The 26,636-nt window shown below is 35.3% G+C and overlaps 2 protein-coding genes and 1 long non-coding RNA gene across 7 annotated transcripts; all 3 read right to left on the reverse strand.

The window, feature by feature from the left end:
* Positions 1-1,751: 1,751 nt before the first annotated feature.
* On the reverse strand, positions 1,752-3,307 carry LOC143589141 (uncharacterized). The gene is made up of 3 exons (XR_013145220.1): positions 2,952-3,307; positions 2,414-2,541; positions 1,752-2,321 (listed from the first exon to the last, which is right to left on the reverse strand). It is a non-coding gene; the product is annotated as an uncharacterized LOC143589141 (long non-coding RNA).
* A 202-nt stretch (positions 3,308-3,509) lies between these two features.
* Positions 3,510-7,257, reverse strand: LOC143589136 (sulfite reductase [ferredoxin], chloroplastic-like). 5 transcript variants are annotated; one of them, XR_013145219.1, is made up of 7 exons: positions 7,138-7,257; positions 6,080-6,462; positions 5,154-5,845; positions 4,782-5,068; positions 4,593-4,656; positions 3,977-4,403; positions 3,513-3,792 (listed from the first exon to the last, which is right to left on the reverse strand). XR_013145219.1 is itself a non-coding variant. In XM_077069979.1 (6 exons), exons 2-6 carry the CDS (start codon positions 6,198-6,200, stop codon positions 4,308-4,310), a joined length of 1,221 nt encoding a protein of 406 aa, XP_076926094.1. In that variant the 5' UTR covers positions 6,201-6,462; positions 7,138-7,257; the 3' UTR covers positions 3,510-4,307. The 5 variants fall into 5 exon arrangements, 4 of the variants coding, with proteins under 4 accessions (XP_076926094.1, XP_076926093.1, XP_076926092.1 ...); XM_077069979.1 differs by having other exon boundaries at positions 3,510-4,403; positions 4,497-4,656; positions 4,917-5,068; XM_077069978.1 differs by having other exon boundaries at positions 3,511-4,403.
* Positions 7,258-7,355: 98 nt separating this feature from the next.
* Positions 7,356-18,978, reverse strand: LOC143589143 (uncharacterized). Its single transcript, XM_077069986.1, has 18 exons — positions 18,799-18,978; positions 18,102-18,253; positions 17,692-17,701; positions 17,311-17,475; positions 17,203-17,249; positions 16,445-16,505; positions 16,289-16,372; positions 16,050-16,163; positions 15,276-15,415; positions 15,068-15,137; positions 13,936-14,142; positions 9,371-9,589; positions 9,230-9,277; positions 8,896-9,039; positions 8,446-8,805; positions 8,267-8,326; positions 8,004-8,162; positions 7,356-7,469 (listed from the first exon to the last, which is right to left on the reverse strand). Exons 1-18 carry the CDS (start codon positions 18,976-18,978, stop codon positions 7,356-7,358), a joined length of 2,334 nt encoding a protein of 777 aa, XP_076926101.1.
* Positions 18,979-26,636: the final 7,658 nt, after the last annotated feature.

The raw sequence follows: 26,636 nt of genomic DNA on the forward strand, positions 1-26,636 counted from the left end.
TACATACATTAGTGTTTCATTAGTTACATTATTTAAAATGACTGGAATTTAAAATTGGTATATCTTAGTTTCAGAGATCATATCAGGTTCAATGTAGACAGACACGAGAGACACAATTAGCAAAAGCGAGAATATCAAATATCTAGGTGTTTCTCTAAAATGAATGGGAACTACTTTATAGGTGTTTTGTCTAAATTCTTGGAGACTTGATTGTGTCTAGTGCTGGACAAAAACACTTTTGTTACATGCTACTCGTGAATGAACCGGTGTCATAGGTGTTCATCTAAAGATCTAATAGGTTGATGTGCACCATTTTTAGTTTGACAAGCCAAATGAAACTCGTTAAAAATATTTGCCTAAATTTGTGGCTATTTTTGTAATCATCAGCTGATATTTTTTATGTATTCGTTTGTTCGGATTTTTTTATTTTTGAATTATTATATCTATTATTTAATTGAGATATGTAAGGCATGACATAAATAGATCACAAAAATGCTACTAATAAAAAACGAAAAGTACTTATATATCTGAGAGAATTGCTAAACTGACAGAAAACCAGTATCGAATGGTATACTGTCTCGGCCGCATCGTGCGGGTTTCTACTAGTTATTTAATATATTCAATATATATTTGTATAATAATAATTTTTATGAACAGGATTATTATAGAAATAACTAAATAATATATATTTTGTTATATATAAAATTGTAGTTAATAAATATATGAAAATAATTACAAATTTAGATAAATTAATATATAAATAGTAAACGAGCTGAGATTAAGCTCCATAAACAGAGCTTGAAACGAGCCCAGCTTGCTTCTGTCGTCTTTATGAAAATAGTAAACTTTGACCACAAAACCGGTCTTCTCATTGTATCACCCTTTGTTTCTGTCGTCTTTATCAGAATCCCAATCAGCCGACCTCTCTCTGTTGTATCTCTCCATTGCAGATAATGAGTAAGGAATTTAGTTAAAGATGGCAAATGCGTAGGAGCAAGGGTTAAATTTAGTGCAGATTGGGTCTACCAGAAAATACGTTTCTATACAGTTTTAAAATATGTATACAACAAATGCTGCGTTAATTATGATCCGCCTAGTACGGTATGAATCTAAATAATAGAAACGTTTAATAGACTAATAATATCTCAGGTGATTTTCAACCAGTTTTGACATATTTTCCCTTTCTATATTCTTTTATTTTGACCAATTTGAGAGAGAAAATAAAAAAAAAAGAAAAAAAAATTGAATCGGCCCGTATATAAACTCATTTAAGACTATCATCACCTTTGGAGCTGCATCAACACCAGTAGCCAACATCTTGTCTATCAGCCAACTTGAGCAGATGAAGCTGAGATGCAACAAGAAAAGTTTTCCCTTCTCCCAAGGCCATTTCTAATAACAGGAAAAAACATTTGTAAGCAAAACAAGAGTGTTTAGAATTTCCAGTAGACAGCAAATGACTATAGTTTCGCGCTGACTATTAGGGTATTTGTAATTGACAGCAAATCCAGGCATGTTTCCTTCCACATTCCGTCTCACTTAAGATATATGTGGCTGGTTTCGTCCTACCATGGACTCATCAGGAGAGCGGCAACGGCTCCCGACCAGTGGTGCGTTCGAAGTGTAAACACGTCTAGGCGCACCTACACTCTACAAATCACTGCGACCGACCATCCCCGATGAAATCCGTACTAGCCAAGCTTTCAAGCACAAACAAGCATCAAAGTGTTCTGGTTCAAACATTATGAAACCCACCATAGGTTATTATTATTATTACTATTGTTATTATTAAGGGGAAGGATCATGAGAGAGCCCCCCTTCGTGAGAGAACTCGCGAGAACTCTATCTAACCATTACTAAACCCTAAACCTTAAAACTAAACCCTAAACCTTAAAAACTAAACTAGACCCCAAACTCTAAAAATTAAACCCTAAACCCTAGAAAAAGATCTACACTTAAACCAATGGTTAGATAGAGCTCTCTCACGAAGGAGGAATTCTCTCATGATGCTTCCCCTAATACTTAGTGTATTATTTATTTAAAATAAAACCAACAAAACACCGGTATACTATGTTGTTTGGCTATCAGACAGACTCGTAACGGTTTCTAGGTAGGTATAGATCATACAGTGTTAGCCCCCAAAAAAGGAACATGTAGAGATCTGGCCCACCTGCGGAAAAAAAGGAAAAAAAAGTCAAATTATAATTTGACCAAGATACGAAAAAAGAAAAGACTTAGAAAGCGGGTATCTGAAATCCCACTCCCTTTTTTTAGCTGATTTACTAGATGTTGGAATAGCCATTGATGGGTACTTGTTACACCTGCAAATAAGCATCTTGTAGTTTGTTATTCATATGGTTAAATAATATCAATTAGAGTAAAGTAATACCAAAAAAAAAAAAAAAACTAAAACCTCAACACATGCTCACTGTTGTCGTATCATAAAGACTAACTTTGTTCGAAATCCACACTTGGTTCGAAGCACAATCATGGGAGCTAACTTTGCAACCATCATTCCAAGCTGCTTTAAGTTGTGTCCAACTGCAAGAAGAACACACGATTAACATGAGTATATAAATCTTAAAAAGTGGTTACTGTCTATAAGAACAAAAGTATAAAATGTATAAAACGTATTTTTTTTGTTCAATTTATTTATTTGGTACCACCTTATCATGGCATATTGCATCTTTATTATCCTGTTCTGAAGTTTATGCCTAAACATTATAATCACAAAGAAAAAAGGCATTTCTAAATTTCAAAAGATGGATAATTTTTAGTAAATGAAAAACTCACAGCCTACTTTTCATAGATTATACTGCAGCTTTAAACTCACACACTGGCTCTAGCTCCGGTACACCATTATGATGCACAATACAGTAAGGTGTTTATAAGCAAAAAAGAGGATCCATATGCCAAAAAATATATATTAATAATCTTTAACCTAAAGTTACCTGATTTAATGTTTCAGTAGGTTGTGGAGCCGCCGCGCGAGAGTTCAGAATATAACACGGTGACAATATGCTTTCTTGTTTGAAACGACTTTTCCCATGGCCGAGAGCTGCTTCTTCAATCTTCCTCATGCATATTGGACCTATAAAATACATATAAAAAACATTTTTAAGTATATCACTGCAATATCGTATCAAACTTATGCTATTGACTTTACACATATAATGGAAATATAACTCATTTTAATGGGAAATAAAATTTACAATCAAATAAAGGAAAGTGATTTACATCTAATTTATATTAAAAAAAGGTATAAAAATCAGATTTTGATATTAGTTTTATTTGTACTTATGTAGTGTGCTCACAATACAAAATCAACACATGTGCATTTCTTAAGACAAATTTTAGAGCGGCTATAGCCGGTGACTTACAATGTAGGAGACTATACCCATGGCCGAGAGCTGCTTCTTCAATCTTCCTCATGCATATTGGACCTATAAAATACATATAAAAAACATTTTTAAGTATATCACTGCAATATCGTATCAAACTTATGCTATTGACTTTACACATATAATGGAAATATAACTCATTTTAATGGGAAATAAAATTTACAATCAAATAAAGGAAAGTGATTTACATCTAATTTATATTAAAAAAAGGTATAAAAATCAGATTTTGATATTAGTTTTATTTGTACTTATGTAGTGTGCTCACAATACAAAATCAACACATGTGCATTTCTTAAGACAAATTTTAGAGCGGCTATAGCCGGTGACTTACAATGTAGGAGACTCCTTTGGTACAGGTGTGTCTCGGTGGTGGTGTACCCTGGTTTCATCTCTACCATGCCAAAGTTAGAACTACAATCACGGAAAACCAGTTAAGAGGGTCCACGAGCTTAAAACCCGTAGACAGTCCGACACACAAGTCAGTCGGGGCCACCATTAATGTCATATGTATATGTCCATATCATGTACTGAGATGCCCGTACAAATGTGAGCAAAAACCTAACCTAAGAACATACCTGATAGCTATTGGGACCATCACCAACTAATCCAAGTTCAGCCGTGTAGGGTCGAGCACATCCATTAGGGCAACCTGTGACTCTTAACTACTATGGATTCATTATATGGGAGACCAACCTAATATTACAAAACAATTTAAAAACTTTAAGAACACCTAACAACTAATCATGATATTTATTTTATATATTTAATATTATTTGAAGGTAGTTTTGTCATCTATTATATGTAACTTTGTGATTAGATATGCGCACACACACACATATGGATAACTCAAGATGTTAAAATCCATTTTTCAAAGAAAATACCTTCTCAACTACAGCTCGGACACGCTTAAGAAGGTCGGGAATTCCTCACTCGGTTATGGCGAGAGGGCAGAGCAAGGCATGCCATTGCAGTTATGTTAAGGGGGTCCACATAAGTAGGAGGCTACAAAAATAAACAATATATATAAATACACACATAAATAGGTGCTCCTCAAAACAAAACAAAACAAGATATGCATGACAGATGCGTGATTACCAAGAGACCGCCTTGTGCTAGAGCTATAGTGATGGGGCGTTTCCACGAAGGGCGGATATCAAAAAGAACAATATTTTGGTTTGTGGTGATGCTTACATTCAAGTTATACTTCTCGACTATTTCTCGTAGCGTCTTCTTTGCTATTCCCTTAACCTTACCACTGGCAGCATGGAGCCCACAAAACAAATGACCATCACCCTGATACAAATAAGCTTTGGTTAAGCAATCAACTCATAACTTAAAAGAATGAACCAAATTATGTGAAAAAAATGTAATGAAACTTACTTGTTCATGCCAACCCAGAAGGCTTTTAAAACTCCCACTTGGGCAGGTTCAAACGTCTTTCCATAATACTGCTCAACAACCAACCTAAACTTTTCAATCCCCCGTGAATCTATCAAACACTTCATTCTGATGTACCTGCGATCATCTCGTCTACCATTTTCTCGTTGTGTGACAATAATAGCCTTCACTGCATACAAAATATCCTCTTTAGGCACATAACCTATCAGCTCCGCCACAAGAGGAAAAGTGGTTTCCACCCTATGTTTCCTTCCCATCCCACCACCAACCTGAAAAACATAAATAAATACTCAAATATACAACAAACCGACAATATTAAACGAGTATGTATAATGCTTATTAGAAGTGACATACGTATATATTGAAACCCTGTGGTTCTCCATTTTCATCAGAAACAACCACCACACCAATGCCGTTTGTGAAAAGATCAACAAAGTTAAAAGTAGGCACATTAAAAACTGCTATCTTGAACTTTCTTGGAAAGAACTGAGTTCCATAAATTGGTTCAGCAGAGTCGGGAAAATGCGTCCCGTGTGAATTATCATTGCGGGCTTTCACAACTTCAGGCGGTTCTGAAGTCATAAATTGCTCCCCATCAACCCACATGTCATAATAAAATCCAGATTGTGGAGTTAATAGTGCTGCAATGTTGTCTGTTGTTTCTTGTGCAAAAAGGTAATCTTTTTTCACAAACGGGGCAGCAGGAGCAAGAACGTTCCTGTTGAGATCACCACATGCACCAAGTGTTGATCCCATGTTTTTGATGATGGTGCTCGTAACTGTTTTAGGGTCCTTTTTGAGAGCTCCATGAAGCTGAAATGTTTGTCGGGTGGTCAACCGAAGGGTTCCAATACCAAACTGATCAGCAAGATCATCCATTACAAGGTACAGTTGATTGGAAACTTTTCCACACGCGTTCTTTGTACGAAGCATAAACGAGCTCGATTTAGCACCTCTTTCATCTCTGTCATATTGCTGGTAACTTCCATGGAACTTGATCAGTTGTGTAGCAGCCTCATTGATCTTAGGTGCATCAGTTAACAACTCTTCATTCAAAGTTAGAACTACACTCACAGAAAACCCGTAAAGAGGGTCCACGAGCTTGAAACCCGTAGACACTCAGACGCACAAATCAGTCGGAGCCACAATTAATGTCATGTGTATATGTAAATATCATGTATTGAGATGCCCACGCAAATGTGAGAAAAAACCTAACCCTGAGAACATGTATATTAAAATTACCTGATTGTTTTAGTGTTTTGATAGGTTCTAAAGCATACCTTTGTCTCTGCAACACTTCTTCGTCACTCTCTTATTTTTCCCATCTACAAATACAAAACAAAATACATAATTGAACTTTTTTAGGCAGTAAGATATTACAACAACTAACATACAAAACATGCCTCGTTACTTAACTTTTTAGGAGTCTTCTAGCATACACTTGATGTCAGGGAGCTTCAGCATTTTCACCAATAATCACAAGAACCAACATTTTCTACACAATACAAAAACAAAAACAAGGAACACAATGATTCAATACAAATGTTGAAAAGTGTAAGAATACCTGAGCATAATCCTCCAGACACACATAAGCAGGTAGTGTGACAGAATATATGAAACATCAAAACTTCCACCAAGAAGCAGGCGCTTTAAGTTTAGCAACCTACAAGAGAGAATATAAATTAACAAACAAGAGATTATACAAACAACAAGAAGAAGCTAACTATTAACGAGAATTCTTGCACAATCTTTTTTTGGTTTAGCTTCAGTTTTTACAGAGCTTTGTTTCGGTTGCTTTGCCACAGATGCAGTAGGACCGAATCTTTTCACATCTTTTGTGGGATTCTTAGCATCATTGATCTTCTTTTGAGCTTGGGATGATCCAGTGACCACCGATGAAGGCTGTATGGCATAACGAAACAGCATAAATATGTAAGCAAATATCATGCAGGTATATAAATTGAGAAAAAAAAATATTTATGAAAAATATGAAGCTCTCAAAAAAACTGTCAATTTAAATACATTATTTTCAAGCTCTCAAAATTGAAAAACACAAAGACAGAAGTAACACTAATGAGAATTCTTACCATAGGAGGATCTTGATTTTCTGTGATATATGATCTTATTGGAGTAAACGTAATCGCGTCAAGCTCCTTTTGTAGAGCATTTAGGCGGCGGATTGCGTCCTCGCGAAACTTTTCAAATTGTTCATTATGAGCAACCTAAAAGAGAGAATAGAAATTAATAAACAAGAAATTAAACAAACAACAACCGGATGATGCTAATTATTTACCGCATAACAGAACATAATTTTAATAATATTAACGAGAATTCTTACACAATCTTTTTTTGGTTTAGCTTCAGTTTTTACAAGGCTTCGTTTCGGTTGCTTTGTCACAGATGCAATAGGACCAGATCTTTTCACACCTTTTGTGGCATTCTTAGAATCATTGATGTGCTTTTGAGCTTGGGATGATCCAGTGACCACCGATGAAGGCTGTATGGTTATAACGAAACCACATCAGTATATCAGTAAGTAAAAAATATCATGCAGATTTATAATTTAAGAAAAAAAAGAACATTTATAAAAAATATGAAAAAAGGCATCACCTTTCGAGCAGTAGGCAGCAGCTTTACATCTTCTCTTTTATCACATTTAAGTTTAGCAACCTAAAAGAAAGCATACAAAAGATTAAACAAACAACAGGATGATGCTAATTATTATACCACATAACAGAACATAATTTTAATAATATTAACGAGAATTCTTACACAATCTTTTTTTGGTTTAGCTTCAGTTTTTACAAGGCTTCGTTTCGGTTGCTTTGTCACAGATGCAATAGGACCAGATCTTTTCACACCTTTTGTGGCATTCTTAGAATCATTGATGTGCTTTTGAGCTTGGGATGATCCAGTGACCACCGATGAAGGCTGTATGGTTATAACGAAACCACATCAGTATATCAGTAAGTAAAAAATATCATGCAGATTTATAATTTAAGAAAAAAAAGAACATTTATAAAAAATATGAAAAAAGGCATCACCTTTCGAGCAGTAGGCAGCAGCTTTATATCTTCTCTTTTATCACATTTAAGTTTAGCAACCTAAAATAAAACATACAAAAGATTAAACAAACAACAGGATGATGCTAATTATTATACCACATAACAGAAAATTATTAATAATAATAATGAGAATTCTTACAAAATCATTTTTTGGTTTAGTTTCAGTTTTCACAAGGCTTTGTTTCGGTTGCTTTGTCACAAATACAGTACGACCAGATCTTTTCACACCTTTTGTGGGATTCCTAGAATCATCTATCCGCTTTTGAGTTCGGGATGATGCAGCGACCACCCATGAAGGCTGTTGACATATTGAAACCGCATCAATATGTAAACAAGTATCAAGCAGATATATAATTTGAGAAAAAAAAAACATTAAAAAAAATGAATAAAGTCATATATCACCTTTCGAGCAGTAGGCACCAGCTTTACATCTTCTCTTATGTCACTTTTAAGTTTAGTAGCCTAAAAGAGAGAACAGAACATAACAAACAGGAGGTTAAACAAACAACAACAACGATGCTAATTAGTATACCACATAATAGAACAGAACATAACATAACATTAATAATGAGAATTCTTACAGGATCTCGTTTTGGTTTAGTTTCGGTTTTCACAGGATCTTGTTTTGGTTGTTTTGGCACAGATGCAATAGGAGCGGATCTTTTCACAGCTTTTGTGGGATTCTTGATCTGCTTTTGAGTTTGGGATGATCCAGATAACAAGGAAGAATCTGCTGTTGATGTGTTGGAACCATCATGTTGAAGTGAAGCAGCGTTTGTAGCTTCGATTGTAAGAATTGGTGGAGTAACATAAGCAGATTTTGAAGATACTGATGATGATGACTTCATATCAGATTCTTCTTGTTCAGTCACCTCCCATGAAGGGTGTATGGAATAACGAAAACCAGATTCTTTTTCTTCTTCAGTGGCCACCGATGAAGGCTGTAACGAAAGCGCATCAGCAAACAAATAAATAATATCATGCAGATTGGAAAAACATTTATAAAAACGATGAATAAAGTCGTCATTTACCTTTGGAGCAGTATCTTCGAGCAGCATTAAATCTTGCCTTTGATCACGTTTAAGTTTAGCAATATAAGCAGCAGCTGGTGCGGGGTTCAAATCAAGACGGCCCATTCCATATTCTTCTTCTGATTCTTCTTCTAAGGTGACCACCTGTATGATTGGCATAATTAAATATATTATTTTCAAGAAAACTGTTGATTTGAATAATACATTATTATTTTCAAGCTCTCAAAACTGTTGATTAATGAAACATTAATCTTGACAGTTGTTGTTTTAAAGATTAATCTTGAAAGATCTTGTTTTAAATAATAATAATAATAAAGATGAATAAAGTTCATACCTTTGGAGCAGGAAGCAGCATTAATTCACTACCAGTTTGAAGTGGTTTCTGAAAAAGAAAGAAAACACACCAAGAATCATCATATAATAATAATAATAATAATAATAATAAAGATGATGAAAAGATTAATAAAGTTCATACCTTTGGAGGAGCAGGAAGCAGCATTAATTCACTACCAGTTTGAAGTGATTTCTGAAAAAGAAAGAAAGATATTAAAACACAACAAGAATCATCATAAAATAATAATAATAATAATAATAATAATGATAATAATAATAATAATATTCTTACTACAGTTGAAGAAGAAGAGAAAGTGAAGATCTTGGATGCGGCGATGTTGATGAAACCCTTGAATTCCACCTGCAAAAAAAACAACAAAAATACGTAAAGAAAATCGCAGCAGCAGTACGCGCCATGTGCATCATCATCATCATCATCATCGTTAAGAAGAAGACGCCGTTGAATAAGAAGTGTTTTGTTTGATTGCAGAAAAAAAGAACGTTTAAAACGAAAGAATTGCGAGAGAGAATGATAACCCTCAGCCCCCTTTTATACATTATCATTTCGTTTCATGGACTATTATTATTACTATTATTATTATTACATTTCAATTAATTTCTCTTTCATCTTTTCTAAACTAAAACAATTTTATGGGTGGATTTCATATTTACCTGAGATGGTTTGGTTATTATCCTTATCCAAATAAGCAATAAGTTCGGTTTATCCGGCAATTCTTATAGACTTTGCAACTCGATCTTTGTAATCTTAAATCCTACTTCACTCAACAAAGTCTATACTCGGTAAATATAAGATACCATATTCTTAATTATTTCTGTAAATGTCATACATCGAATTAGGTGTTATTTTAAAGTCTGCATGAATGGAATAGCTAGGCATGCGACAGAGAGGAGCATAATTGCTTGGCTAAGGATTAATGTGGTATGGTATCCATTCACATTTGAAAGGTAATACACAATACATAACGCACCTAGATTGCCAGTAACCTAGCTTTCAATTCGCATAGATTGGTATTCCAAGAGATTATGAGGGATGCACGATCAACGAAGAAGAAATCGATATCATCACGTATGTTGTTTTCTCGACATCGATTATTAGACTATTCAAGAATAATAGTAAAATTATTTTTATAATATTTTATGGTCATCCGATATTAAAAATACAAAGTTTGAATAAATAGTCAAGTATGTATGCCATAAACAAATATACAACATTAAAATAATACGGTGAAGCCAACTTTATAATTATATAACATGGGAGTTAATACATAAACAATTTATAAAATTATAAAACCACTAGCAGTTTTTACCATCCATTTAATATTAAAATTTGAGTGGAATATTATATACTTCCATTTAATATTATTTTTGTCTTTTTCTTTAAAAACTCATCCGTGTAAGTTTATACTTATTTTAAAGTTTATAAAATCTTTACCTACTCATTGTATATTTTATAAAAGTATAACACAATCTCACCAACACTTGGGAGTTTATTTAAATATACCATCCATGTAGATTTTTACTTTTATAAAAAGTTATATATTATGACCTAACCAAAATATATGTTTTCTATATGCATCATTTTATAAAAAGCTCCGTAAAGTAACCAAACCACACCTTATATTAGCATTTTTATAAAAACACTTAAAATATAATTTCTAAATTTTGTGTTTTACAAAGTGTTGAGATTAAGTATCACTAATTCTCATTTATTGTTTTTAAATGCTAGTAACTATTTTTTTTCTTATCATAATGTTACCCCGGCCTCCCCCTCCCTCATCTCATTTCCTTCACCTATAAGGTTCTCGTATACAACATGCAATCTTGTCTCCTCTCAACTCTTTTATATCAGAAACAAGTCATTTTAGCATCTGATTTTAAGAATCAAAACAACACTTTGAGGATCTCTTGCAAATTCTTGGAGGATTCAAGCTCAAATCATCATCATTTTCTTATACTTGTAAGTTTTTATGCATTGTTATGCTAGAATTCCCATGCTTAAAGCTACTTTATTACAAATTCATATTATATATAAACCTTTTTATGATGTAAGCTATACTACAAAACTTAAATTGTATCATGAATCCATAAACCCTAGTTGTTAAAATGCTCGAAACCCACCTTAAACAATGTTACTTTCAAACCTTAAATTAGTGCATATTCGTGGGTATTTTTGTATAAATGATGATTCTACCTTAAATCATGTTTATTACAAATCCTAATAACATATGAAAATTGAACCTCATACAACAATAGCAACTAGAAACATGGATTCCCTAGTTAAAGAATTTAGCTTAAACACCACAATCATTCACTAAATTAAGCATTTTGTTACTTTTTGTGAAAGATTATGTTATGAACAACCCAAAGGCCAAAACCCTAATTTTTGTAATATTACAGTTCGTGACCATATATACTTGGTGAGAAAATGGATTTGTATTACTTAAACTTAGACCTTAGTTTGTTAACAACGGTAAAGTCGAGCTTATGAGCGTTAAACTTAGAAGTATCGTCATAACAAGTCAAAATAGAATGAAATTTTTTTGTTTTGTTTTTAATATGGGAAAGTATGACTAAAACCAAATTTTATAATTTTCAGGCGTTCATAACTTTTTGTTTGAATATAAGTGTATCTTTAGCATTAAAATTGCAATATTTTAAGAAAATTACAAAAATTCAAAACACAACAAGGTAAAAACTTGAAAATGTTGTTTTTGATTAATATAAACTTAAATAAAATGATTTTGGTGATTTGGGAATTCCGGCTAATGTTAATGTAACTGAAGGAATGGTTGCCAGCGGTGAAGCCATAATAAATATAGCGGCGTCTCTCCTCCGATAGTGTATAATTACTATATTGTCCATCAAATATGTTTTATATGTAATATAGATATAGATATATAGATATACATGTTTCAAAACGACATGTATGTACTTAATAGGCTAAAGCTGCATGATCTTTCTTAAGGGTAAAATTGACATTTAGCTATCACTCGTCACATTAATTATCTTTTTGTCTAAAATGTTATGTGTTTTGATCCCACTCGACGATTTGCTTCTGATGGACCCACCATGCTCTCAATGGTAATACTACCGTTTGAAAAAAGTATTTATTATATATATTAAAATAGTATTTATTATTTGATTTCTTATTGTTTTACACCAATCTCTCTCAAAAAATTATAATTCTCACTAGAATTAATGAAATGTTATTGCTGGATATCAACTTCCTAACCTTATTGTTGGATCCATTACAAAAGAAAACCTCTACAAAGCCTTTCAAAATGGCATTACCAGATCAGGTAACCCTTCATTTTCAAATACATATGCAATTACACACACATAAATAATATTTGTTTTTTGTGGAAATGCGTTTCAGATAGTTTCATTTCTTCAACAGTATGGCCTCTTCGTGTTGCAGAAAAAGTGTCATTTGTACCCGAAAATGTCACCGATCATCCCCCCCCCCCCCCCTTTATTTTTTTGAAAGGAACATAAAAGATGTTCCAAAATGGAAATTGTAACATTTTCTTTTTGGCATCCAAAACCCTGTAAGCATTGTTATAGGAGAAGCTAGATAAGCATCTACTTGATAAAGACAAGAAAGAAGACAAGGATTACAACTGGAAAAGTATTGTCCCTGAACGTGGTCAGCCATTAGGAATACTGCTACGATTGTAGATGCTATATTATGAATATAAATAGCTTGTATGCTTGTAACAATGTCAGGATCACTATTCGTATCAATAAACAAACACTCTTAACTGTGTGTTTTAATCTCTCTCTCAAATATCACCCATAAACCCACCCATTAGAGTCGATCTCAGCCCGATAATCGATCCACATAGGATTTGCTTTAACGCACATCAAAGCATATATAAAATACAATTAATCAAGGATTCTTGGGGAATACACAAAATAACAAATTAGTGTTTTTGTTTTTTACACCAAATGACAAAAGAATCATGAAAAGAGAAGAAACGGAGGATATACAAATAGGGTTAACTTCTTTTAGGGATCTTCCGGTCGGGTTGTTGTTTATATGCAAAATCTTGTGACGAGGTTGCGTAGCTTAAGTCTAAGTTGTGAAGTTGTTCCATGAGCTGAGAACGCCTTTCTTGAAGAAATCAAGACGGGTTGTTAATTCTACTAATGTCGATGATGCCAACGGGTTTCTTGGATGACCAATCACCTACACATTTAACACCTTTACTTTAGTAACCAAACGCTATTTTACTGCAGTCAACGATGAATATTCAACCTAATAGTAACCAAGTTTCTTCACTATTCCATTAAAGTCACTAAAACTTTTTTCTAACCTAAAAACACTCAAGTTTGAATATTGTTTCACTATAGTGAAACTTTTTATTAATGTTAAATGGAATAAATACGAAACTAGTTACTATTTAATGATTATTCATTTCATGTTTAGCTTGAAGTAGGAGGTAACTGTAAAGAAGAAAAGTCACTAAATAATAACCTCACTTTACAATTGTTCCATCAAGGTCATTTAGTTTTAACAATTTTAAAATATTTAACAATGGAACAATAATAAAAATAGAGTGGTTTTATGGTTAGAAAAAAGTATGAGTGACTTGATTAAAACAATTCAAAACCTGTTACAGTTTCAAGATTTTATCCGTATTAAACAAAGTAAAATTTAAACAAGTCATTTGCATCAAGTCTAACCTCGGTTGGTCCAGATGTAGATGCTAAATTTGAATAATCAACGGCCCCAAATTCATCCACGGAAAAACTTGTAGATGTTTTGGTGGTTTTAGAATCACTTAATCTTGTCGGGTCTAGAAACTGAAAGCGAGTAGGCTGTCTACTCTTGTTTCCATTCATTAAGGTTTGCCCTTTTATGTTTCTCAGTTCTGCGCCCAGTGAAGTTTCCTGCTAATTATGTAAAAACAGATACATGACTTATTCAAATGAGCAAAACATATCTCAAGAGGTGGCAAAAAGGGTCGGGTCTAGGGGTGTGAATTTATGGAAATGAAACAAACCTAACACGAAATTGTGGGTTTGAGTCAACCTGTGGACACGTTTATCTAAACTGGCTGTGATCAAGTTTTTAAAATTTAACGTGTTTATTTAATTTTTTAGTTTTTTGAAATTTGATTTACTTAACAAACATAAACTATTTGGGTAAATATGCCAAAGTTCATAATTTTCTTAAAATGAATTGTCATGGGTTAACATAATTGCTTCAAAAAACAACAATAATAATAACAAATATGTAAATTTAGAATTTTAAAGTATCAATATGTAAAAACAATACATTTAGTTTTTTTAAGGGTTAAACAGGTCGTATTCATGTCAACTCGCAAATACATGTCATGTTTGGGTTCATGTGTGCGAGAAGATTTTCGGTTTCGTGTAAAATTTTCAAGTTCGTCTCGGGTTCGACATGCCAACCCACGAACACGACTTGTTTAGCAGCCCTAGTCAGGTCAGTCCCACACAAGGTTCATGTAAAATTTCAGAGTTCATTTTGGGTTCAACATGCTAATCCATGAACACGACATGTTTAGCAACTGTAGTCAGCTCCGTCCTGCACAATGCCCTTTTTTTTAATTTATGGTACCTAATGATTAAGCATGATTACACAAAAACTATAGCATTACAATAAGTGTGGCTTTGTTTGATAAAGCAGTTTTGGGGGGTTTATACATTTGAGTACACTTTGAATGACTTTTGACCCAAATCCGCTTGGCCCGTTAAGGATCTAACACGTCTATCAACCCAATTTTGGCCAAATTGGAAACTGAAATTGCCAAAAAAATATGAATAATCATCATATTTAGAGTATATTTACCTCGGACCTTTGTTTTCGTTCATGGTTGATATAAGCAATTGTAGAATCAAAATCTTGCTGTAAAACTCTCCTGCCAAATATTATAAAGTTTAACAATCCGGTTATGATTAATTAAATGACATAATCACTTATTACATATCCAAACAAGTACAAAAAGGTTAATATGTTCCATCATAAAACCAAAAGTGTTATTAATAAAATAACTCACCGCTGATAATTATAGTCATGTTGATAATCATAGTGACAATGGCGTTGTTGATAAAGTTGTTGATGCAATTCAGCAACCTTTTGCTTTAAGCGAGCAACGTCTGCCTCAGCAATAACAATCTCTTCCAGCTCAGCTCTCATCTTCATTTAAAAGTATATGATCAATCAAATAATTTTAACAAAATATTAGCTAAAAACGGTTAAAAGGGTTGAAAGTGGCCCAGATTGTACTTCTAAAGCATATATAACCTTCGAATAATTTTGTTAAAAAAAATTAGTATTATTATTACTGGAATAATATTATATCTGTAATAGACGAATCATACAAGCCAAGACGCTCGTGTGCTACTTGAGATCGGCTCGCTAAAATCTTGAATTGAACCGAGCTTAAACGAGCCCGAGCCCAAGCTTCACTTATCTAGCTAGAGCTGGCTCGCGAACCCATGCAAGCCTTTTATTTAATATTATATGTAAAATTATGATAAAATTTAATCTAAATAATATGGACTATCATATATAAAAATTATAATTTAGAATGTATATAGATTAAGTAATAAATAAGAAAAGAGCAGAGCCCTAGCTGAGCTCGAGCTTGAAAAACTACTAATGAGCCAAGCTTGTGCTAGAGCCCTCACAAGTTAAACGAGCCAAGATCGATCCTAGTCGAGCTCGGGCTTGGCTCGTTTAATTAGATTTTAAAACTTTTGGACAAAGAGTGTTTCCACTAAAGAAATAACATACAAAAAGTTAAAGCACATAGATGAAGGAAAGAAACCTTTGGATCCATATTATGGGATCCAGAAACCGGTCCTGAAGACATATTTAACCCAACTTCTAATACGGATCTTAATTCTCTCTCGGCCTGTAACTGTTCTTGCAATCTTGAAACCTGTCATGACAGGTGAGTAAAAATCAGAAGCATGAAATGATAACAAACTCAAACTCCGACATATTAAATGAAGTGCGGTCAACACAAGTTCAGCATTGGTCAAAAGCATGTCAATCCAGGCTTACATCTTGTTCAAGTGCCACCCTACGTTCATGTAACGTGTGCTTCCTTCTTTCCAAGCTAGCTTGAAGTATCGTGTTACCTCTCGCCTAAACAAGTATTAATATTAATATATTATTATGTGATCACTGCAGAATAAGCAAAAAAAATAAAAGTATGACCTCGTTTGCAAGTTTTTTCCTTAAGTCATTTTTCGTTAGCTCGAGTCTCTGAATAGCAAGTCTACAAACACATAAAATTCAGTTCATGATATTAAATGCGGAAAAAATAAAATTAACTGAAGTGTGACAGGTGCTATAATCTTACTCTTCGTCAGAAGAATCAAATGATTCCACTGAGGGGGTCTTTCTTCCCTGTGGAAAAGAAAGAACAACGATCAGCAAAAAGAGATCATGTTGTATATAGTGTTGCTAAATGGGTCGGACCCGACACGAACCCGAAAATCGTGTCACACATGAATCCGAACACAAACCGATTAAGATGGAAAAAAATTATTAAATTTAAAAAATTAATTCTCTAAAATTCTACGAATTGCATATTACTTCTTTTAAGCGGTTAAAGTATGTCAATTTATTTATAGAAGTTTTGAATTTTGGTATAAAATATACTCGAATAGATTATGTTATTTCAAAAAATGTAAATTAAATAAATGTATAATCAGGTCAGCCCCTGAACAGGCCGGGCTTTAGCTAAATGGGTTCGGGGTCTGACCTGAAACCATTTAAACTAAACCTAAACCATGAAGTTCATGTTGCGTTTGTGTGCGTTAGAAGTTCATGCCACTAGTTATAACATAAATCACAACAAAAGCTAACATCTTTAGATTTTCAGTTTTGATACAGTAGTATAGATATTATATATCAAATTTAAAAAAAAAAAGAAAAAGAAAAAAAAACCTATAAATGTAAATGAAACTTACATTATTCTGTTTCCAAATCGTTGAGAGCCTAGAACTAATATTGGATCCTGTTAGTTTGCTAACAGGAGTCCCGGTACTTGATTCGAGTCCAGATAAAGATTGAGGTACATCCATCTGATTATCACTAGGCCTATGTTGCTGTATTTGTTGCTCATTAATTACAACATTAGAATCTTCTTCAAGAGGTTGAGAATCTTCCAATGAATCAGATACAGTTGCTGCATATTCGATGTCTCTAGGATAAACCACATCTGTTTCATCAGCTTCACATGCCTAAATAAGTGCCAAACATTAAAAATCACTAATTTGGGGACAATAAAATATTTCAAGCAGATTACAACTTCACTCGAGAAATCAACATTAAAAAAATATATATAGAAAACATGAAGATATGGTTAAGATCATCCTAGAGTAAAGGTTATGATTCAGGTTACGCTTTAACTCTAACAAGTTGACATGAATTCAGTCAGTTTCGGTTATGTTCCTTACGGTACCAAAACTATAAAAAAAAAAAACATAATTAAAGAAAAAAAATAAAATAAAAAAAGACATTAAAATAATTTTTAAAAAAACTTTTACATAGCCGGTTGATAATATATGGGTGAATGTGTTGAAATCACCCTTGATGGTGTGAAAAGAGGTTGAAATCACCCTTGAATGTGGTCAAACGGGTCGAATTCAGCCAAAATGTAATTTTAATGCGTCAAACCTCGTAAATCATTTCGATAAAAAATTTTAAATTAATGTAGATTTTGTAATATTAATTATATATAATTTTGGTCAAAAAAGAGTTTTAAGCTTAATCCAACCCGGCCCACACCATACAAAAATTACTCATTTTGACTCGTTACCCAACCCGTCAATTTTGCCACCTCAGCCAATAGCGAGAAAGTAAGTACCTTAAAGTCATAAAGATCTTTCCACTAAATATATGTTCGGGATCATCATCATCATCAGATTCTTGACCAGTTTCGTTTTCTGCATCATGGTAAACATTGTTTTCTATTTCCATCATCAGTTGTATCTTCACTTGCACTAATGTCCCGAGATTCTGCTGATATAGAACATCTTACCATAGCATTATCCTGAAAGAAAGATACATTTTCAGTAGTTAGGAATGGGCCGGGCCGGGTTTACTAGTTGAGTTGAGCGCTAAACACTTATCTGTTACTTCTAAATACTTAGGGTGTTTGTTCCCAGAAAAAATAAATAAATAATTGTATAAATGAATCCTGGTGAGTGGTGACTTTCAATATTCAACCTGTTAGAAACATTTGACTTTTTTGTGCCGGAGATCATAATAATCAAGCGTTAATTCAACCAAAAGTTACGTTCATAATCCTTAACCGAAGCAAATTCGACTAAGGATTAAGTTGTAAACTCTTGACCGAAACGAAGACTATTATAATCAAGGGTTTTTTCCCTCATAATCATATATTTGTGTTCAATCTTTTTACCATTAAGCACCTCGCCTCACGCACTAATTTGATCAAAAGTTAGTTTGCTAATTTTTGACCGAAACAGTTTGGCGCCCACCGTGGGGCAAACGGTGCTTTGATCATTATTCATTCTCAAACGAAACGCTACTCTCAATACCCACAACATGTCTTCACAGCCCAAGATTGTTTCATCTTCTGCCGCAACCTCAGAATCCTCAGCGAGGCCGCCCATGCCTCCTCCTCCTGCTGGTGGTATCCCGAAGAAGCCTGATAACATCCAAAAGAAGGCTGCTACTCCTGTGTTCTCGGGATCGAAACCATCTTCCCAGGATCCCATCATGGTGTCCAACAACGACCTTCTGTCTCTGTACAAACGACTACAGAACAGATGGATCGCCAAAACAAGACCAACCAGATGCTCGTGAGGGAACTAGAAGATTTCAAGAAGGCCAAGAAGCCGGCGGAAGAATTCACACCACTAATCCCGAGATCTCTGGATTTTACTCCTCCAGGATCCTCAGGATTGGTGCATCCAGAGCCGACCACGGCGTACAACTCTGGACCCCCATCTTTCCAGCATTTGGGGTCTGCGGGATTGCACTCATCTGGATCTCAAGGATACCCGTATGCTTCATCTGCTGGGCCTTTTCAACATGCAGGATCTTCAGGATCGTCACAGCCAGGAGGACCCTCCGGATTGTTCCAACAGTCTGGATCCTCAGGATTGTTCAAACAGTCTGGATCCTCAGGATTGTTTTAATAGTTTGGATCCTCAAGATTGTTCCATCAGGCTGGTCCTTATCAGCAGACGGTATCTTCAGGATTAACTCAAGCTCAGCAGCCCTCAGGATCCTCTGACGTGCACCAGGGAGACACTATCCCGATGCAGGCTAACATTCCAACTGCTCCGTTTACCAACCCTGGAAATACTATGTTTGGGAATACGAGTTACATGGCCCAGACCGCTCCTCAGAATGTTAATCAGGGTAACTCTTTCAATACGATTCCATTTAATGCTAATCAAGGATTTTTGTAGGATGCAGGCATAAGTCCGGGCTTAGCCCGAGAATTGCAGAAGCTAAAGGACATGATATCGAATGTCCCTGGCATAATCCATCCCATAGCTGAAGTTCTCACCGATAGTCACAGGATATCCCGGTTTGTGCCATAAATTAGCAACGTACAGATCCCAAAACGGTTTCAAACCCCAAATATGAAACTATATGATGGCTCAACGGATCCTGAGGAACACGTCGCACAATACAGAGAACGTATGGATATCAATCCAATCCCTATGGAAATCAAGGAAGCATGTCTTTGCAAAGGGTTTGGGTCTACCTTAACTGGAGCACCCATGAAATGGCTACTGAGTATTCCTCCTAATACTATCAATTCTTTTTCTCATTTAGTTAACATGTTTAATAACCAGTTTTCTTGCAGTAGAACTTTTGAGAAAATGACAGGTGATCTTTATAGAGTTACCCAGAATCCTGGGGAATCCTTGAGAGATTTTATTACCAGGTTTAGTAATGAGTCGCTGGAAATCCCGAATCTAAACCCAGCTTCAGCAGTGGAAGCTCTCAAGTTGGGCTTAGAGAAGGGCTCATCTTTCTATGATGATCTAGTTATGACGCCATGCAGGTCATTAGATGAAGCAAGAAGCAAAGCTCTGAGGTTTATCAGGCTAGAAGACGACAAGAAAAACTCTAAGGTCGATATCCCGAAGTATGATCAGACGAACAGGAAATTCAAATCCCCGGGAAAATCTTATCGAGCAAAGCCTTACCACAAGCCTGATAACCCCAGGATTAATGCAGTAGATGAGGAAGATGATGAAGAATTGCACTCAGAAGGGAGATCAGCTATCTTCTCAGCAAGGGCCACCTGAAAGAGCTACTTGGCAAGAAGAAGGGAAGAGAGCAAGATCCCGAGAAAATTCCTGAAAAGCCAACTCCTCCACCAACGGATGCAAGAACAATCATGTTCATATCCGGAGGATCCGACATCTGTGGAACCTCTTATTCTGCTGCAAAGAGAAATGATGACCAAAGAAAGTTAGAAGTGGCTGACAGGCCAACAAAGACATCTATTCTCACTCAAGAGAGGATTGTATCCTTCGATGAAAGTGATAGAGCCGATGTTCAGGATCCTCATCATGATAGTTTGGTAATAACTTTATATGTGGCTAACCATTATGTACGCATGATTCTCATAGATGGCGGAAGCTCTGTCAACATTATTCAATTAGACGTGCTGAAAAAGATGAATATTCCTGAGGATGAGATCATCCCCAGTTCCTCAGTATTGGTTGGATTCAGTGGAGAAACTAAAAACACTATTGGAGAGATTAAGCTCCCAATATATGTCGAAGGGGTAAATAAAATGCAAAAATATTGTGTTATTGACTGTTTATCTTGTTGCAATATTATATTAGGCAGGCCCTGGATACATGACATGAAAGCAGTACCCTCCACTTATCACCAATGCGTGAAACTCCCAAGTCTGTGGGGAGTTATCAAAATAATCAGTGACCAACAAGACACGAAGAATTGCTACACCTCTTCCATGAAGTATATGCCAAACCCCAGCAGACGTAGCAATTACAGAAGCCAGCACGAGACGTAATGGAGGCCAGGGAAAAAGAAATTAAAGAAGTACCTCTTTATCCCGAGGATCCTGAAGTCAAAGTGCTGATAGGAACGAGTATTCCTGAGGATATTGAGTCAAATTTACTCGAGTTCCTCAAGACAAGGCTGTCAACATTTGCATGGAAACATGAAGATATGACAGGTATTTCCAAAGATATTATAACACATAAACTTGGAATTGATCATTCTTTCAGGCCAATCCATCAAAAAAGAAGAAAATTTGCATCTGAAAGAAACATAATTATTCAAGAAGAAGTAAAGAGACTCTTGAAGGCAAAAATGATTAGGGAAGTTCAATATCCCAGATGGTTAGCAAATGTGGTGGTTGTACAGAAAAATAATGGCAAATGGAGAGTTTGTGTAGATTTCACAAACTTGAATAAAGCTTGTCCTAAAGATCCATTCCCTCTACCACACATCGATTCAATGGTGGATGCTACAGCCGACCACGAGATGCTTACATTTATGGACGCATCCTCAGGATTTCAGCAAATCCAGATGGAGCCCTCAGATCAAGAAGATACGGCCTTCATGACTCCCACATGTATTTATTATTATATTGCTATGCCATTTGGACTTAGAAATGCAGGTGCAACCTATCAAAGGTTAGTTAATATGATGTTCAAAGAGCAACTGGGGGACACAATGGAGGTCTATATTGACGATATGGTGGTGAAGTCCAAGAAAGCTGAAGATCACCTTCAAGATCTCAGGACAACATTTGATATCCTCGACGAATACAACATGAAGCTGAATCCTTCAAAGTGCCATTTCGGAGTGAAGGCTGGCAAATTCTTGGGATACATAGTCACCAAGAGGGAGATAGAGGTAAGTCCAGAGTAGATACAAGCTATCCTAAATCTGAAATCCCCAAAATCAGTCAAAGATGTTCAAAGGCTAACCGGCAGGATAGCGGCGCTCAACAGATTCATATCCAAATCCTCAGAAAAGTGCAAAGAATTTTATGAAATCCTGAAGAAAAACAAGAGGTTTGAATGGACCAGTAGGCATGAGGAAGATTTAGCATCCTTAAAAGCTTATCTTTCTTCTGCTCCTCTACTGGTAAAACCTGAGGAAGGTGAATCTCTATCCCTATATCTTGTTGTATCAAATAATGCTATAAGTGCAGTTTTGGCTAAGGATCTCGAGGGTCAACAACATCCAATATATTATGTAAGTAAAAGTCTCTTGGACGCTGAAACCAGGTATTCTTATCTTGAGAAATTAATTTTAGCACTTATTATGGCATCTACTAAACTTAGACATTATTTTGAAACTCACCCTATATGTGTTAAAACCAATTATCCTATTAAGTCTGTTTTGAGAAAACCAGAAATGTCAGGCAGAATGGCAAAATGGGCAGTAAAGCTAAGTGCATATGATATAATATATGAACCTAGGACTGCTATCAAATCCCAGGCATTAGCAGACTTTGTGGCAGATTTCACCAGCGAACTTAAAGAAAAGGCAGACTTGGAAGTCCAACAACTTGAAGAAACCAAATATAAGTGGACTCTATACACTGATGGTGCTTCAAATGTTAGAGGAACAGGTCTTGGGATTCTGCTGAAATTGCCACAGGGGGACATTATACCTCAATCCATATCCTGCGGATTTCAAGCCACAAATAATGAGGCAGAATACGAAGCTTTGATAGCAGGATTACAACTAGCAATCGACATGAAAATCAGTTTTATTCAAGTACATGTTGATTCATTATTACTAACTAATCATTTTAATGGTTCTTACACTGTTAGAGGAGAAAGACTAATGAAATATCTAGAGCTAGTTAAAGAACTAGCAAAGTGTTTCGAAATGTTTAATATTTCGCAGGTACCTAGGAAAGAGAATGTTGAAGCAGACGCCCTAGCATATTTAGCTTCATCCTTCAGGATACCAGAAGGTGTCAAGATCCCTATAGTGCATATCCTGATCCCAGCAATAGAAGAGCAAGGTGTCAATGAGATATCAAAAGATGACGAAGATATGGGAGTCACGAATCCTAAGGATAATGAAAGTTCTTGGATTATCCCAATCAAGGAATATATTCAGGATGGAGTTATCCCCAAGGATGAAAACCCAAGAGCTTTTCGCACAAAGGTAATCCCATATACTATAATGAATTATATATTATACAGAAAATCTCTTGCAAGATCATATATTAGGTGCTTGGAGAAGGCAGAAGCTCAAGAAGTTCTTCAAGATATCCATGATGGAGATTGTGGAAACCACACTGGGGGCAGAGCACTATTATCCAAAATCCTGAGGATGGGGTATTTCTGGCCAACTATGAAGAAGGATGCTATGAATTATTCTCAGAAATGTGATGCATGTCAGAGACATAACAACATTTTGCACCAGCCAGCATAACCATTATATCCTATTATATCCCCTTGGCCTTTCATGAAGTGGGGAATGGATATCGTGGGGAAATTACCAAGAGCTCCAGGAGGAAAAGTCTTTATGTTGGCTATGACAGATTATTTCTCGAAGTGGATCGAAGCGGAAGCCTTTGTTCAAGTCAGAGAAAAAGAAGTTATCTCATTCATCAAGCACAATATCCTGACCAGATTTGGGATTCCGGCAGAGATAGTGTGTGACAATGGCTCGCAATTCATTGGCAAGAGAACAACTAACTTTTGTGCCAGTTGGGAAATCAAGATGATCACATCAACACCTGTCCATCCTCAAGCTAATGGACAGGCCGAATCAAGCAACAAAATCATCATTAATAACCTGAAGAAAAAGTTGGGGTCTAAGAAAGGAAAGTGGGCCGAGGAACTACCTTTCGTTCTTTGGGCAGATAGAACCACTTCGAAGAATGCTACTGGTCAGACTCCTTTCTCATTAGTGTTTGGAGCTGAAGCAGTTATCCCCACAGAGATGGTTATCCCGACGGCCAGAGTTACTCATCAAAATCCCGAAGATAACACTCGAAGTCTACTTGAAGATCTAGATGCAGTAGAAGAACTCCAGGATTTGGCAAAGATCAGAATGGCTTCTTATCAACAGAAGATAGCAAAGTCCTAAAACAAGAATATCAGAGTTCGAAGGTTTCAAAAAGGGGATTTGGTTCTCCGAAAAGCTTTTCAAAATACTACCAGTCCTACGGATGGGAAGCTCACACCAAAGTGGGAAGGTTCTTACGTGGTCGATTCGGAAGCAGGAAAGGGGGCATACAAATTGTCTACTTTGGATGGTGAATTACTACCAAGGGCTTGGAACGCTATACATCTCAAAAAGTATTTCATGTAAGACTTCTATCCCGAGGATAACTGTTATACTAAACAGTCAAGGTATGTACTCAAACTTATACTTTTATTTATTTTTTAATATTATTATTCTTCAAACGTGGTACTAACTTAAGCATCGGAGGGGTGTTAGCCTTCCCTCACTTAGAGCTGATTGTTTTGTAGATATGAGGGATTCTCATATGGAATGAAGTTAACAAGGCCTTCGTCACCAATTTCTAAGGGCCCTGTTGCCATCTTATCCTTAAGGTATAAGGGGTTTTCACCTCTTCTAAGGTTTGAGGGATTTTTATATCTTCTTAAGGTCGCATGTAGAGCACGTTTATTCAGCCTTAGTTTGAGAGGCGGGGCCAGCACATGAAATATAGTGACTTGTTACCTCGTTATCCTCAGCTATTGGTTTGGATCTTGAGGTTTAAGAGATCTTCATCTCTTCTTAAGACGCCTGTAGCGCATGATTTATTCGGCCTTAGTTTGAGAGGCGGGGACAACACATGAAATATAGTGACTGGTTACCTCGTTATCCTCGGCTATTGGTTTGAATCACAAGTTTATGTTAGACGTACCATAATCTAAGGTTAAAGAGATTTACATCTCTTCTAAAGGGCCTTGTCGCCAGTTCATTCCTATGGTTTAAGAGATTTTCATCTCTTCTAAAAGGCCTTGTCGCAAGTTCGTTTCTAATGGCTTAAGAGATTTTTCATCTCTTCTAAAAGGCCTTGTCGCAAGTTCGTTTCTAATGCTTTAAGAGATTTTTCATCTCTTCTAAACGGCCTTGTCGCCAGTTTATTTAGGCCTTGTCGCCAGATTTTCTAAAAATATTACCAGGATAATACTAATATTACAATTCTATTGCTATATCCCCAGGATTAGAGGAGCATTCTAAACAATAATCTTATTGCGAGAATAAGATGGTCTAGACGGTATCCAGGTTAATTGATATACGGTTCTGGTATGATTTACAATTTGTGAATATTCTATATTTCGTATTATTTACAAGATAAATTTTTTGACTTGATATTGGTTTATTGTGTTAAACTTAAGTTATTACTAAAGAATTTCATTCCTAATAAACTTAAATTTTTCTCTAATAACAACAACAGGGATTTCGAAGGACTGATCTATTTTCGTAATGACGTCAACTTTAGTCGGTGCTAAATCATAAAATTTTGGTGCTACATGGAAAATAGTTTATCATTAGAAAATTTAACCGCTGAAATTGGTAAAAAAACAGCTGTCAAATTTTGGGGACAATTGTTAGGGCCCAAATTTTATAGTCAGATCTGTGGTCAGCTCAGGATCCTAAATATGCTCGGGATCCCGAATATGTTCAGGATTCTCAGATAAGTTTAGTATCCTGAGTATTAATGCTAATAAATAGATATTTCTCTCTTGGTGTTGATTTATAATTGCAAATATTAATTGTTGATTTAATCCATGCGAAATACACGGTTGGTGGTTACATAAAACGTGTGGAATGAAGTTATAACCGCTGGGATTAAAGGCTAAGTAATGGTTAATGGTCAAATATTGACTATTATGTTGAAATATCGCACCTATAATTAATATTAGCATGTATGGGACCACGTTTGATGAGTAACTCCCAAAAGAATCGATCAAAGACGTGGGATGAACATTGAACAACGTGGATAGACTCAAAAGAAGAGTTCTCAAACGGCGATAGTTTTCACCGTCCGGGGGGTTTTTTGTGCCGGAGATCATATTAATCAAGCGTTAATTCGACCAAAAGTTACGTTCATAATCCTTAACCGAAGCAAATTCGACTAAGGATTAAGTTGTAAACTCTTGACCGAAACGAAGACTATTATAATCATGGGTTTTTTCCCTCATAATCATATCTTTGTGTTCAATCTTTTTACCATTAAGCACCTCGCCTCACGCACTAATTTGATCAAAAGTTAGTTTGCTAATTTTTGACCGAAACAATAAGTTCTAGCTCTAGTACCTTAGATTCCCTTGTAATATCTTTAAAAAGTTGTCTTGATATTTTCATTAGCATGTAAGTGTAAAATTTTTCATTATTTAAGTCAAACAGCGATATTAAAATTCTTTTATACGTATCAATAATCTTTGTA

This window comes from Bidens hawaiensis, unplaced genomic scaffold (genome assembly GCF_021521415.1).
Source record: "Bidens hawaiensis isolate Kalapana, Puna unplaced genomic scaffold, B.hawaiensis_p1.1 tig00037240_1, whole genome shotgun sequence".
In the NCBI taxonomy this organism is placed as follows: domain Eukaryota; kingdom Viridiplantae; phylum Streptophyta; class Magnoliopsida; order Asterales; family Asteraceae; genus Bidens; species Bidens hawaiensis.